At 40.7% G+C, this 15006-nt stretch overlaps 2 protein-coding genes across 3 annotated transcripts; one reads left to right on the plus strand and one right to left on the minus strand.

Moving 5' to 3' along the window:
- Positions 1-8: 8 nt before the first annotated feature.
- Positions 9-10100, minus strand: GNPTG (N-acetylglucosamine-1-phosphate transferase subunit gamma). Of its 2 annotated transcripts, XM_072878363.1 has the most exons (11): positions 9972-10100; positions 9834-9888; positions 9509-9576; positions 7341-7395; positions 7139-7222; positions 5991-6084; positions 4287-4401; positions 3642-3724; positions 3243-3371; positions 1745-1826; positions 9-706 (listed from the first exon to the last, which is right to left on the minus strand). In XM_072878363.1, the coding sequence occupies exons 1-11, from the start codon at positions 10015-10017 to the stop codon at positions 582-584; spliced, it is 936 nt and encodes a 311-aa protein (XP_072734464.1). In that variant the 5' UTR covers positions 10018-10100; the 3' UTR covers positions 9-581. The 2 variants fall into 2 exon arrangements, with proteins under 2 accessions (XP_072734464.1, XP_072734463.1); XM_072878362.1 differs by lacking the exon at positions 7139-7222.
- On the plus strand, positions 10048-14267 carry TSR3 (TSR3 ribosome maturation factor). The gene is made up of 6 exons (XM_072878361.1): positions 10048-10182; positions 10341-10557; positions 11366-11559; positions 12270-12443; positions 13876-13939; positions 14017-14267. Exons 1-6 carry the CDS (start codon positions 10086-10088, stop codon positions 14162-14164), a joined length of 894 nt encoding a protein of 297 aa, XP_072734462.1. The 5' UTR covers positions 10048-10085; the 3' UTR covers positions 14165-14267.
- Positions 14268-15006: the final 739 nt, after the last annotated feature.

A 15006-nucleotide genomic window follows, 5' to 3' on the forward strand; every position in this document is an offset into this window, starting at 1 on the left:
GCCAGGTGCGCCCTAACACGGCCGTCCTCGTGTGACAGTCCGCTGCTTCCACAGCGCCTTCCGCCAGACCCTGAACAGCTTGCTCCTTACCCACCCGCTGCCCAGAGACGAGGGCAGCCGCCGAGCACGGGCGGGTGGAGCGCTGCATCAGGAAACATTTCTTTTCCTGCTAAAGTCTGCACGGAAAACGTTTTAGCGTACGGATGAAATAACACGTTCATCATATTGTCCTTGCTGCCTTTCATACAACATCGTACAGCATTGGTCGTGAACTATTTTGCATTTACACCACCTGTTAGCATGCTTGATCAAAGAAAATAAGAAAGCTGGGACTGCAGACACAGAATCTGTAAACCTATGCCCAGTACTGGCCTTAGCAAAGACGTTTGACAAACGTTCTCAGAAACGAGCCAACTGTTCTCAGTAATGGCGAGCCCTCGCTCCATTATGTTCCCTTTGCTTTAGGGCAGAAATTCAGAAAGTCCAGAATACTCACAGAAGGGAAATCACTTTAGTGCAACAATACGCCTTCAATTTGCTTGACATTCCCTATGAACTTGCTGTTGACCACCCAAGTCTCTTCACACAGTGTCATTCCAAATTCCTGTATCACCATGCAGGTGCTCGTCTTCCTTTGGCCCATTAAGAACAGTTGTCGCTGCAGTTGCCAGTTTGTGACTTACATGTTCAGCACTGGTATTTTCAGCTGTAATATTTAAGACATCAGTTACTTCTGCTTTTAAACACCAAACCATTTTTGCCACAGAATTCACTAAATAGTTTTGAAATAAGTCATCTGGAGTAAGCTGTGAATTCTGCTTTTGATTATACAGTTCTAACCTGCAATAATTAAATTAACTACCAAACAAGCAGAAATACTGTGCAAGTTACATAGCTAATAGTTTAAACATGCAGACAAAATGTTTTACAAAAATTCTAACAGGAGTTTTCCCTAGTGAAGAAAGTCACCAATTCAAAAAAGCAAAGAAAGTTTCTCGAAACGAAGAAAAAATTAAGTATGTCACTAATTTTAAGTTAATTTAGTTAGCTCAAAGGTTCATTGTTTTCTTGAGGTGCCAATTCTGAACATAAAAGGTGTAAACGCATATTCAGGAAAATTAAATCCTCCTTAGACAAATAGTTCATGTAATAATGGGCACGATGGACTGGGGGGAGGGGGGGCAAAAAACCCCCCAACAACAAAACCAAAAAACAACTTGTCTGGAAATAATCCAGATAAGCCTTCTTTCCTTCTAAAAACTGCATGTGATATGGTACTTGCCTAACAGAAATCAGAGAGAGGGAAAAAAAGGTGACTAAGAAAGGATAAAAACAATTCAAACAGATACAGAGAACATTTCAAGTGTTCTTGAAGAAGTCAGGCCTTGTGGTTGACTATGCAGAAAGTGGAGTCACTTAGAAGATGCTTATGTGCTATGAATACTGTAACGCTGATTTCAGTTTTCTTTGGCACCTTCAGTACTGGAGACCAATTACAACAGCAGTCAAAATTCTTCTATAAAGCTAAAGTTTCAAGTCATCAGCAAATGATGACTTTTTTGGGGGGCAAAATAAGTCCTCTCGCGCAGGAATCAAGATCTAAGTACTTATTAAAAACTTCGTCTACTGAATTTTACCTCCATGTATGACAGATTATTTAATCCTTGCTGTAACCAAAACCAACATTTGGGTAATCACATTCTGAATAGACAATAATGAAAAAGAACGATACAAAAAAACTCACCAGAATTTCCTTTGTATGCAATACCATGCTGACTCAATAAATCTTTAAGGTTTTTTATTTCTTTAGAAAGTTGCTTGTATTCCTAAGAAAGAAAATACATTTAAAATGGCTCTCCCGCTCTCCAAATGCATACGTAAAATGTGAGTTTATAAAAAATAATGAGCCTCTGCACAGCTGTTACAGCTTTTGACTTAAAAGATCTTAAAGATAAACTGCTTATTCCAAGAACAAGGTGCAAATTTTATAAAAAGATATATTTCTATGTTGCCAAAACAGGAGCCAACTTTTTCCAAGCTTGACAGTAAAAATTAGGAGTGCTTTCTGTAACTATTTCAGATCTATCCTCTAACTAGCATTTTATCACAGCACAAAATTGCATTCATAAGTTTGCTAAAGGAGCAGCCTTACTTTATTTTATATTGTAATGCTACAGACTGGAAATTTGTCACCTCCTCAACTCTTGACCTAGTAACTTCATGTTCTTGCTTTCAGCAGTTTCTGTTAACTTACAGAGCCAGGGATTGCTTAGTACTTTTGAGACTCAAACCACGTATCCGAAATCTCAAAGAAGCCCCAGTGTTTTATTGTGGTTTGGTTTTTACACGAATCAAGAAAGAGCAAAAGATTAACTATTTGAGATTCTGTGGTTACCAAAACAGACAACTTTATGTCAATTAAGCTACGATGAAGCCAGAAAAAGAAGTACAAATTATTAAATACTGTATTGTTAACTACTGAAAAAAAAAAAAAAAAATCAGTGAATATTCCAGCTCTTAACAGTACCACATCAAAATGGTGATCTTTATGTAAGTATATTCAGCTTAACCACAGTTTATTTGGTTATATTCAGGAATTATTACGTGCTGTTTTGTCTTTGCTACATTTTCAAATAAAATGACAACAGCAGCTTCTTCTCTGCATTAGAATGAATTAATTCCCTTCCATGCTCTTTTTTTGATGTTCAGCTCGCACTACCTCTATTTTCCCCATTTCAACTCTGTTGCAGAAGGACCGTTCACACACATGAAAGTCATTCAGAAACGGACACAGGATAGATCATTCTGCCTTTTGCTTGTGTAACAGCCACCACACTGACACAAGTCTGGGTAATTATCCATAGAGAGAAGTGTCAACATTCCCAAGGCTGGTTACACATTTATTTTCACTAGCAATGCCTTCCTATTTCCAGGCTGACATTCCCCAGACAGAGTACTTAAAAGGTGCTCATAATCCAAGCACCTACATTAACTCGTACATACCCCCCCTGTCTTCTTATGGGGCATTCAGTTGTGCTGGTTTGTTTTTGACTTAAGGGCTAGAATAAAGATATCGAATTGCTCTGTATGCAGGCTGTTACATATTGAAACCAGAAAACATAATCCCATTAACAGATTTCAGCTGAATCCAAAGAGTATTTACGTAATGCTGTCACACTGATACTGTCATACAGTAAAAAGGTGGCAATTTAATTCCACATTGTAAATATTATGCTCTATACCTCACTGCACTTCTCCACTGTTTCAAATTCCAGACTTATTTTCTTATTCTGTTTCTCAACTTCCTTTTCTTCTGTTGCCTTTAGAAGTCCTGCTTCCTCAAAAATCTCTTTCAGTATTTTTTTGTATCCCTAAAAAAGAAAGTTTCCAAAAGACAATAGATCAATCCACCCGACTCTCATCTCTCCTTGTAATTTGCACTGGCAATTCCAATTCCTCAAGCTTCACTGCAGAAAACATCACAATTACCAGTTGATATAGCAGTTACAGAGCACAAAAATTACTATTTGCCAACCGCAGAACAAATGCATCCATTCCAAAAGAGGAAAGTGCAGAAGCCAGGCTTGGCTATTTGACAGTAACTGTTCTTTACCAAATAGAGTTGGAAGACATGAACAAACCTGGTCAGTTATTAGTTCATCGTACAGAAGCTGCTCTGCTTCATCCCACTTCCTTTGTAGTGCTTCAGTCAGAGTTGGATAAACTGAAAAATGGAAGTCAAAGCATGCAGAAACCAAGAGCACTGTCCCACATTAGTTAAAAGCTCCTCTAGTAGCATGCAAGGGTGTTTAAGAACTCAATGTTTCTATACAGTACCTAGCCTCTACTGCTTTCAAGAGTTGGGGTTAAACTTAAATTCCGCTTCACACATTTAAAGTTTCTGGAGAATGCTCCCGACCAAAGATTTTTCTCTTATTTCCAGCTAGAAGGCCTCATATTTCTTTGTTGAATGTAATTCTAACTGAGCTCTCCCTTTTTGTAATACAAGTAAATGAGCAGACACTACAGGGCTGATCCCTACGACCAGTCCAAGAAAAAATAAATAAATAAATAAATAAATCGCTCACTGGCTCCATACTAGCAATGACAATTTATCTGAGAAATACCCATGTGTTATAATGATTTGGATTGAAAATACACTTCATATTATGTGTTACATTTAATACTCATTTATATCAAGTTACAAACTCAACCTAAAAATTTACCCTTGGAGGCTGGCGTAATATGCCAGGTGCTCCACACACAAGCCATTTTCTAAATCTTACCCAAAAGAGAGTGGGGATGGCACACGAGAGGAGTCTCAAACGTCAGAGAGTAAACACAAGTACTTGGCTCAGACACATAAGCCAATTTATTGCTCTTTCCACAGACAAGATGAACCTAAACATCAGTAAAAACAAAGATGAGCAAAACACCTCCACATAAAACAGGACCAGCATTGATTATCAATTTGCTGTCTTCCAATGCTAGCAGATGCATCTCTGTACATACTGGCATGTCAAAGCTTCCAGTGCTGTCACCCACAGAAAAAGAATCGTAGCAAGCACATCTTCAAATTATTTTACCAAATGTGAAAATTGCTTCCTCTAATGGGAGATGATCGTCCTACCCATCATTGTTCCTTGGACTCCCAAGCACCGTATTTCCAGCAAGAATGAGAGTAAAAAGGAGGGTGACTAGGACACCCTTTAGAACCTCATCTGACATAAGCATAATTCACTTAACAAATTTTAGTTCTGACCAACGTGCTAAATAAAGAGAACAATACACATCTAGCCTGTAGAAATTTGTTTTCATCTTTAAACTTGCAGCACCAGTATTTTCTGTCTGTTCAAAACTAAATGCCAGGAAAAGATCTGAATCACAATATCAAAGGTCATATAATTCTTTCTGCAGCCCCTATGGGAGATAAAGATGTTAACAAGGCACCTCCATTACAGTACAGAATATTTTCAATAAGAAAATATTGAAGATATTTTGTCCCTTATCCCAAGACATTTTGTCCCTTATCCCATCTTCACATTAGTTATTATTCCAACTATATATCCCTCTCTCAAGTATTGTATTGTCACCCATCATTGTAACAGCTAAGCATCTTCTACACGAAAAGCAGCCTGTTGTGAACTACACGGTATCTTTAACTCTTCTTCACGATAGCAATCTATGTCACCAGGGAGTGTGAGGTTTAATTCATTGTATCTGTAAAACTGTATAACACACTGAAATGGGAGGTGGAAAAAGACAAACATTAATGAATAATAGGATAAAGGACATGTGCAAATCACGTGCCACACACTGGGCAAGTCTCAGACACCCTTCCTTACTCTTCTAGTTGAAGAGTTACTTGGCAGAGAGACTGTCTGAATGTGAAAAGGAACATTTTAACCACTCCACAAAATAATAATTTTTACTTTTTCTTTAAAATGTACTCACACCAGAATCTCTTTCTCTTGGGTTGGTTCCTCTGCCACTCCCATATATTTGATTCCTTCCTTAATTCTCCTTGCAGGCCCTCTGCTCTTGTTTTAACACCTTACTTGGCTTCTCAGCATGCTGTTGTTAACTGCCTAATTCTTTTCCCTCCTTTTTCCTGGATGTTATTAGCACAATAGGCTGGCATCTTGAATTCAACAAATAGCTCTTTTTCTTTATTTTTCCTGACACAAATTACAAAGCACTGTATGTTTCTACAGTAGTGATAAGACCAGAATATTCCACTCTATCAAGGAAAAAAAAAGAGTTAAAAGTAACCAATGAGAATACGTAAGTAAACTTCTTCAAAATTTTATCCTGATTTTAGCTTCCCTCCTCCATCCATTCACCCAGCTCCTACAGGAATTCATCTTTATGATTTATATCACATCTTAAATGATGACTTCTTCAAGGTAGGAATGTTTCAGTCTGTAGAGTGTCATGAGTGTATGTACCAAGTCATGCCGTCTGAATTAGCGTAGTCTAGGTTATTATACCTTTGTCTGTCTGCTCTTAGTTTCACACGAGTCTCCTTCCCTCATCCACATTCCAACAAATGTGTTGTTGTCAATTTCCCATTCATGCCAGATTCTGAAAAAATAGGACTTCATTTTATTTGAAGTTACTGGAAAGAAAAAGGTGAACATTCAGGAAGAAAAACAGGAATACCCTTACACTGTGTTCAGTTTAACTGTATATACTTCATTTTTGTTGTCTTAGTATTTCCATTCCTTACAGCCAAGACCTTATAAACAGTGTAGTTTGTTATCCAGGCTGCTATATAGGGCACATCGACATTACTTTGAGAGTATTGTTTTGGATCAGCTTTCAGTTTGCAAACCATTTGCACTTAGAAATCGATGTTTAAATCCAATAAAATACAACTCACAGATCAATCCCACAACAAATTCCATGATGCTAAGTACCCTGTGCAACTCAGATTGTTTGCAGGATTTCTAGTACTGGTGAGAGCACCTACAAAAACTATTCTCTACTGCTGCTAGTCCTAAAGCCAATGATACTCTCAGCATCTTGAGGTACCCTTTTCCTCTCATATTGGCTCACTAATTATTGTGCACATAGGAAAAAAAAAGAGCCATCTATATACAAAATATTTAGAAAGGTGGTGATTTTAAAGCAGTGCTCTGGTTTATAATTAAATTTATTTTAGATCTTATGATTTGCATACTCTGGGGTCTTTGAATACTTTGGGATACTTTTTTGGGTCTACATTGAATCTTTTATTACCTTTTATTAAATATGTTTAACACAACCACTAGGCATAAAGCACTCATTTCATTTCATAAGGTTATATTCAACTCAAAGTGAAAATAGTTAACAGACATGAAATCTTTGTTACTATAAGCTGCAGTTATAAATTATTGAATTTCTCACATTAACATATCACACCTGCAGTTGGCACTGGTTATTAATCAGCCTCCAGCTAAAATAGGAGGTTAGTATTTGTCAACAAAAAAATTTGAATTTTTCAAGAGGGGGTATTTTTATGCATAACGCCTTGGGAACTACAGTGACCTAAGCTGACCAATAAAAGAATTTTAATTTTAAAACTGCCTCCTTTTTAACAATCTCTAAAATGGTCTGCTAACAACACAGGTAAAACTTAAAGGTCTAAAAGCCTCACCCTAAAATCCCACTATAGGCATTCCATCGAAAAGTCTGCTCATGCTGAGTGACATTATGGAAAGGACAAAACTCATACTTGTACCTTAAAAGAAAAAAAAAAAAGACAAGAAATAGAAAATAAGAAATGTTTCAGGCTGAAATAAAAAACTAGTTCGTTCCTAATAAATATATAGAATCAAATATCCAAATCCATTACTCACGTGGATTCCACAAAACTGAAACACTTGCCAGCAAGCCTAAAGAGATGTGCAGGGCCTAAAAACACCACAAAATGACATCAAGGAAAAATAAGGTTTTGGTTAAATTTAAGCAAGTTACTGTGGAGACAAAACTGCAAGGCGTATGTGACAAATTTAGTTTTCTGCTGTACATGAGGAAATTTGTATCTTCCATATGGATTACTGTACATTCCCACGAGTGCTATATTGGTTTGCATCATGATCTTTAACATTTTTCATCTTCAATACTCAGTGAAATAGATAAGCCTCTTTCTACCATAGAAATAAAAAATCTGTGTACAAACAAATATTTGGAGGCTGGATCCATAAAAGGAATCATCAGTGCAGATCTTGCCAAAATCTAACATTGAAATCACTAGAGCTCCTGCTTGGCAGCTGTCTGTCCCCAAAGTCATCCAAACTCCTCAAGTTTGTACTAGTGAAGCTCATTTGCTCAGAATGTCGACAGTGATGCATATTTAAGTTTCACTGAGATTCTTGAACTAGATATTCTTTTTCACAGTTTGCCTTCACAGTCTGATCCGGTTAGTATTCAACAAGATAAACCTTTTACTGTCAGAGAGGTCAGCAGTTACGATTCTACTCGTGTAGAATTGACCATTCCAGCCTTGCTGCCAAAGGACTCCAAGACCACTAACTTGTCATTCACAAAAGGGCCAAAAGTTCTGAACTATGTGCTACAGGAGTATTTCAGTGTCCCTTGTTTAAGGTAATTTTGCATGGAATGATTACATATTTGTGAGGAAAGGCAAAGAAAAGCGATTACAAAGCAAATAAAATAAAACCCCACCCTGGTTTCTAATTTCCCACTGCCAGGATTGCCTATGTACTTTTTCCAAAGATCTAGACAAGCAATCCTAGAAACAAAGATCAGGCCACCAGAATCATGCCCTCCAGAATGCCCTAACCACTGAGATACAGGTGGTTTCTCTTTCCCATGTGATTTTTCTGACTGTATGATCTTGCATTTCATTCTACAGATTATCATAGGCTTGGCCAAAGGGTTTGCCCCTCTACTACATGCAATCTGCACCTTAGTGATTAGGATGCTCTCCCCACAGAGGAAGAAAAGCAAATTTGAATGTCCCTGAGGAATGTATTAAACTCATGCCTCCATTTCCTGGGCAGATGCTCTAAAAGAGAAATTATAGGAACTATTACCCCAACAGTCTTGTAAAAGAAAAGAACGAGTAAGGTTTCCATGCTAAAGAAGTAATTGTGCAAGACAGGGTTCCATGCCCTAGATTCCAGTTCCATAGACACTCCCAATTTTTGGCTACACGTAAGTTCCCACATCCAGGAAAGAAGGATTTCTAGCGTACTATCCTTTTAACTTTTTTCCTGCTATTTCTAGCATCTTTCAGTTCAGCATTCTATTACTAATCCCATTTCTAACTATTTCACTTTTCACATGCAGAATTTATAAATTTGATTTGGGTTTATAAAACATGACAGAAGACATCAAGCAGAGTCATGTACCAAAACACCTGTATTGAACCTGAACAAGGTTTAAGTCTGTGCCTAAGGTTAGCAGAGAGACAAGAGTTATTTCCTTTTGCTTACTCTTTGCATTCACTGTTTATTTTATCTACTCTCCCTCATGTATGGTCTAGAATTTTTTAGATTCCTGTTTATTTTGCTAAAGTGGTGGATTTATATTGCAGCACCCAGGCTTTGTGTGTGAAACTGAGTCTCCGAGATTTGTTCCAAGACTACTCTTAGGGCTTTTTTTAAAACAATTTTTTAGTATTAAGTACTATCAGATGATGGGATGACTTTTGTATGACAATCTCAAGGATGTCAGGGATTGCTTCAAGAAGAAAAAAGGTTTTAGTAAGGATCAGAAGGATCTGCGACTGGCTTAAAAAACACAGAATAAAACACATGGATAGCGCTGTGATAAAAGCAGTCCAAGCAGCACTGGGACATGTAACGCGGAAGAGGTTCAGCTGGGTTCTGACCCTTCAGCAGCACAATAAAACATATTTGCCCATGCTTATTTTCCACGATGCTCATAAAATTACAAGTAAAACTAGCCTTTATCTGCATAAAGTCAAGGCAGCCCGTTCTGCAAATGACTGTCACCGAATGGTGAAAACCGCACAAAAAAAGGTAACGGTTGCGCATACCTGATATTGCGGACGGGGACATCTTTGGCTGCAGCCGATTCGGTTGAGGCAAGAACGGGTTGTTCAGCCTTTCAAAAGAAGGAAAGTTAAACGCTTCAGCGGAGTTACACCCCCGGCTGCGGTGACCCCCCCCGGCCCGACCCTCGACACCGACCGCCGCGCACGACGCGCGGGGAGCGGCGGCTCCGCCCGCGGCCGGCCAGCGGGGCCGGCAGCAGCGCCCGCCCCGGGGGAAGGGACGGGCGGCGCGGGCGGGGCAGCGGAGGAACCCCCGCCCGCCGAGCCCCGCTGGGTCGCGGGGCAGGACGAGCGGGCGGCCACGTACCCGAACGTGTTCGGCTCCTCCACGATCTTCATCTTCCCCGCCGAGGCGAAGAGACCTGCCGAGCAGAGAGCAGTTGGCTGCTGCGGCGGGCAGGCGGGTCGACCCCCCCGCTCGCCCCCCACCCGCCCGCGCGCTCACCCAGCGCCGCGCCCAGCGCCGCCAGCAGCAGCCGGGCGCCCGCCATCGCCGCTTCCGCGGGAAGCGGAAAGGCGCGAGGGCCACGGGGCGGCCGCTCCGCCCAGGCGCGGGAGCATGGAGCGCGGCCGGCGGGCCGGCCCGCGGAGGGGCGGGCGGTGCGGCGCTCGCAGCCTCGAGGCCTTCGCGGCGGACGCGGAGGCCGCGCTGAGAGGTGCGGGAGCGCGCCGCGGCCTCTGGGCCGGGCCGGGCCGGGCGGGGCGGGGCGGCGGCGCGGCCCGGCCCGGCCCGACCTGGCCTGGGCCGGGCGGGGCTGCGGGCCCTGCCGGGCCGGCCGGCCGCTGGGCACTCAGGCGCGCCTGCTGTTTTCAGCTTGCCTGGAGGGCGAGGGGGCGGCGGAGCGGCGAGTCCCGGAGGCGAAGTTCCCGTGCGCCCTGGCCATGTGGGAGCTCGGGCACTGCGATCCCAAGAGATGCACCGGGAGGAAACTGGCGCGGAAAGGGCTGCTCCGAACCCTGCGCCTCCGCCAGAGATTCCCAGGCCTTGTCCTGAGTCCTCTGGCCACGGAGTACATCTCTCCAGCTGACAGGTACGTCGCCGGCGCGGCCCACAGCTAGCGCTGCCCGTCTGCAAGGCCTGCGGGCCGCAGGCTGTGAGGAGGAGCCCTTGGTTCAAAGGCTGTAGCGATGGTACGGTAGGGAGAACGTTTTAACCACTGATGCATGGCCAGAACTGTGCCACGGAATAAATCTGACCCTCCTGTTACATTGCGTTGATGCGTGAACGTGAGACATAGAGCCATTCTACTAAATCAGGTTAGCGTTTTTACACGGCTGGTGTGGGGTGAGAAAAGCACCTTTCGAGCCCAATGAGAAATCAGAGTATGTGGTTTGTAGGTTAATTTGTTCAGAGTCATGGGCCTATAGCTACTGCATCTTTTATGATTCCATATTTGGCTAGGCACAACATGTTAACTAGAAAACTTATTTGGGGGAAACATTGAGAATTTTCTTCAAATGTGCCTGCAGAATTTTTATACAGATGTATTTACTCAGAGAAAAAATTAGTCTTTAGAAGCTAGTGGAGGACCTAAATCTGAACTTTGGTGTACTTTTAAGAATCTGAATGTTACTATTAACCACACTCTTCTGTCACATTTTTAAACCTAGGATTTTTCACTTTCAGTTTGAAACGTATGGATAAACCTTTTTTGCCACATGCATGTTCAGAGGAAAAGCGTGTTATTATTCTTTCTCATTGCACCTGGTTTTGATTGACAAAAGCGGGAGGTTGTAGGCAAATTTGTTGCCGGTATAAAGTGGCAATTGTAATTCTCACCTTATTTTATCAATACAATGATAACAATTTTTCAAATACAGTGATGTTTCTTTTTTCAGGCATGTCATTGCTCAGAGTGGAATTGCAGTCATAGATTGCTCCTGGGCCAAATTAGAAGAAACTCCCTTTAAGAGAATGAGAGGAAGTTATCTACGGCTGCTGCCTTACTTGGTGGCTGCAAATCCTGTAAACTATGGTCGGCCATGCAAGCTGTCCTGCGTGGAAGCTTTCGCTGCAGCTTTTTGCATTGTTGGTAGGCTGTAATGTCTCTTGAAGTGAAATATGTTACCAGCAATTCTTACATCCTTAATAGATCAGAGGAGATGATCTGCGATAGAATAAACTGTAATACTGTCCCACTGGTCATCACTTTGCTGAGTTTGGAATCAGATTGTCTAGCTTTCTTCCAAGTACTTGTATCTGGTAGCATCTGTGGGGTGTTCAAGTCAGCTACTAAACAGGACACATAAACTGATGATCCTGGTTTGTCAGGATGGCACTTACTGTTAGAAAAACTGTTGAAAAAAGCCTGGTTAAGAACAAAAGAAATTGCCCTCTCTTGAGATGTTTTGCAAACTCACCACAGAACTTCCTTGACAATTGAAGAGACATGCTCTACTACACTGCAGACAAATCTTATCTTCTGAAAATTCTGTATGTACAACTGCTCTCTTACTGAAGGACTGTGGGAGCTAGAGCTTGAATTGTTCATTACCTGTACAAAATATTTTTATATAACACTTGCTAAAAGACTATGAACTTTTCTTGCATTCTTTCAAGTTAAACTGAAATTTGAAAATATTTTTAATCTTTTTAAAAGTCTGAATCCCTGAACACTGAAAAGATGCTGGCAAACATCTCACTATTGTAGTGATTCCTAGGTATGTACTGAACTTAGAAACCTGTAAGCTGAGTGAAATCTCACACTGAAAAAGAAAACTGATCATTTATTTTCTGTTTTAGGATTCCCAGACCTAGCCACCATTCTTCTAAGGAAATTTAAATGGGGTAAGGCATTTATTGACTTGAACAAAAATCTCTTGGACAAATATGCAGCCTGTCATTGCCAGGAAGAAGTGCTGAGAGTTGAAAAGGACTTTTTAGCCAGTGTCCAAGAAACGAAAGACAAAGAAATAGGTAAGAAAAAAAACACAGACATGCCACACCCCCCTTTTCCTAACTAGTTTCTTTACAATCTTTTAGTTTAATCTCATGAAAATATTGGCAAGGTAGACGATAAGAGCTTTGTTGAGATGTGTTGTGCTGTCTTTATACTGTGTATTCTTCTTACAAGCAAGTTTGCCTATTTTTTTCTCAACTCAAAAAGATGAAAATGACTACAGCAATTTAATGCATGTAGCAGTGTATTCGCAGCTGAACTGTGGAGCAGCTACCCTGATTAAATTAAGGATATTGGAGAACTAAGGAGTAAAAAGAAAAATATGACGCTTCCTCATTTTATCTACAGATGTTAAAAGCAGAATATGAGTAAAAAGACTAGTAATTCAGGAGGACTATAAGAGAAATAGAGGTATACAGTCTGACAGGAAGTTAGTTACACATAAACCTAAGACAGACCTTTAATGGACATGTTTATATAGTCCCTAATCAAGATGTTTAAAATTAGGCCTATAAAGATATGAAAATAGCTTATAATAAGTACAGTAGTTTATTCCCAAATTCTTCCAGTAACTTACTGGTATCCCAGTATTTCAAGGCTATATTCACAGGTGAGTGCTTGGTCTCATTCAAGACAGCACAAAAAAAGCCAAATCAAATGATCAAGAACATATGAAGAGAGATGCTCCTAATTAATGTTCTCCTTTCACAGTGGTTAAGTAAGTCCCATAAAAATAGGCCAGGGGATCACACTGTAAGGAGACGGTAGACAGCCTCTAGTTCCTCTGAACTTTGATCTCTTTGCCGTGACATGCTAGGCTGAATGAAATCATCCTGCTATTTGATAGAAGCCTAACTACCGTTACATTAAACTGAAGACAGTTCTTAAGGGACAACACTACTATGCCAAATAAAGCACACTTCCACCCACAATCCTGTTCTTTTCTGGATGGACTGTAGTACCAAAGCTATCGTGCCTTGTTTGACTTTTCTGAGGTAACGGTTCTCCCCAGTTGTGCAAGCCAAAGTAAATCTAGCCCTGCCCATACTCAGCAAGAGCTAAACGTGGACAGCTGTACTTCACTTCTCAGTAGATGTGAACTAATGAGATAGCCCTTCATGAGAACATACATGTTTTCTTACCAAAAGCCTTAGAAACCTATGTGTACAGTCTGACTACCCCTAAAGAGCTACTGAACCCCTTGGGGGTGGGCGGGCACGAAGGGCATGGAAAAGAGTGAAAAGACTAGAATGGGGGGCAGGACTTGGCAGTTGTTTCTTACCTCCCCTGGTTTCTGACCAAACAGCTACGGTAAACTTACCAGAAAGCTGAACCAGGCTTCCTATGCCTTCCCCTCCCTGCCAATAATCTTATCTTAAAATGAAAATGAAGGCAGACCCTTAAAATATGCATTCTTCATCAATGTGTGCATTTTTTCCTTTTTTCCAGATCCGTTTGATGTTGACTCAGGAAAAGAATTTTCTAATCCCAACAGACCAATCAATTCCCCAGGGTAATGAAATTTAAGTTAAATCCTATTTTTCTTATAAGAAGTTGTTTTGCTTTTATAATTCTGAAAAATGTTTCCAGACTAGCACAAAGTAATGAAGAATCTGAGGAGGACAGTGTGAACACTCCAGATGATGCCACTGAAAGCAGTGATGAGAGCAATCCAGAAGATTATGGTACCGTAAAGTTGCTGCAACAACAGCCAATAAATCAACTATCTGAAAAGTAAAAGAGAAAAAAACCCAACAAAGCCCCAAACAAACAAAAAACCCCCCAACAATCCCAAAGAGTTGTAACATCTTGTATAAAGAAATTTTCTGGTCAACAGTTAACAGCGTGGCTTGATCACCTGTAACTTGGTGCTTAGCAAACGCTAAGCACCAAGCTTAGCAAACGCTAAGTTCACCTTCCTTTAGGTGAACCTCAGGCTGTATGTGGGTTTATAGGTCCATTTATGCACATAAAGGCTTAGGTTATTTAATTTTTAGATAATTGTTTATGGAATGCTAATTAAGTAAAGAGCCTGAAGCTTAGTTACAAGTTAAAAAAACCCCTGTATTCTAATCAATGTGTCTGGAAAGTGGTTTATAGGGATTATTTTTACCTAACAGTACATTAGGTAAACCCTTCTAACTTCAGCTGGAACACATGACTCTTGAACAGGGCAGTAACTGAGTACCTACCACATAAGAAGCCTCCGACTTTTTGCAGGCTTGAACCTGCTGTATGTATTTCAACTACATCTAGTTTAGGGTAAACTGACTACCTAAGCTTAAAAGGAAAAAATGCTTCCTGGAATTGTTTCAACATCTCAGTATGTCTTTTCAGTAACTTTACATGCTTTTTTTTTTTTATTTATTTACTCTGATAGACAGTCCTAAGCAGCATACAATGTTTTGGCACTTTATATTCAGAACTGTACCATAAAATTCCAGGTAACAGGTTCAGCAATGCTATCTGCCTGCATTCTCATTACTTGAAGTGGCACTCTACCAGGTCAGAAATACACATTGTCTGGCCCTAAAGATTTGAGTCAAGACTCTCATCAGCACTAGCATCTGAGTTCACTTC

Source organism: Ciconia boyciana, chromosome 13, assembly GCF_034638445.1.
Source record: "Ciconia boyciana chromosome 13, ASM3463844v1, whole genome shotgun sequence".
NCBI lineage: Eukaryota > Metazoa > Chordata > Aves > Ciconiiformes > Ciconiidae > Ciconia > Ciconia boyciana.

Excerpts from the sequence above, each read along its gene's own strand:
- TSR3 (XM_072878361.1), top strand. The coding sequence starts at position 10,086 with ATGGAGCGCGGCCGGCGGGCCGGCCCGCGGAGGGGCGGGCGGTGCGGC. Across the intron at positions 10,558-11,365 it reads TACATCTCTCCAGCTGACAG|GCATGTCATTGCTCAGAGTG; the intron begins GTACGTCGCCGG and ends TTCTTTTTTCAG. Across the intron at positions 13,940-14,016 it reads AGACCAATCAATTCCCCAGG|ACTAGCACAAAGTAATGAAG; the intron begins GTAATGAAATTT and ends AAATGTTTCCAG.
- GNPTG (XM_072878363.1), bottom strand. The coding sequence starts at position 10,017 with ATGGCGGGCGCCCGGCTGCTGCTGGCGGCGCTGGGCGCGGCGCTGG. Across the intron at positions 9,577-9,833 it reads GAGGAGCCGAACACGTTCGG|GCTGAACAACCCGTTCTTGC; the intron begins GTACGTGGCCGC and ends TTCTTTTGAAAG. Across the intron at positions 3,372-3,641 it reads ATGAACTAATAACTGACCAG|GGATACAAAAAAATACTGAA; the intron begins GTTTGTTCATGT and ends TTTCTTTTTTAG.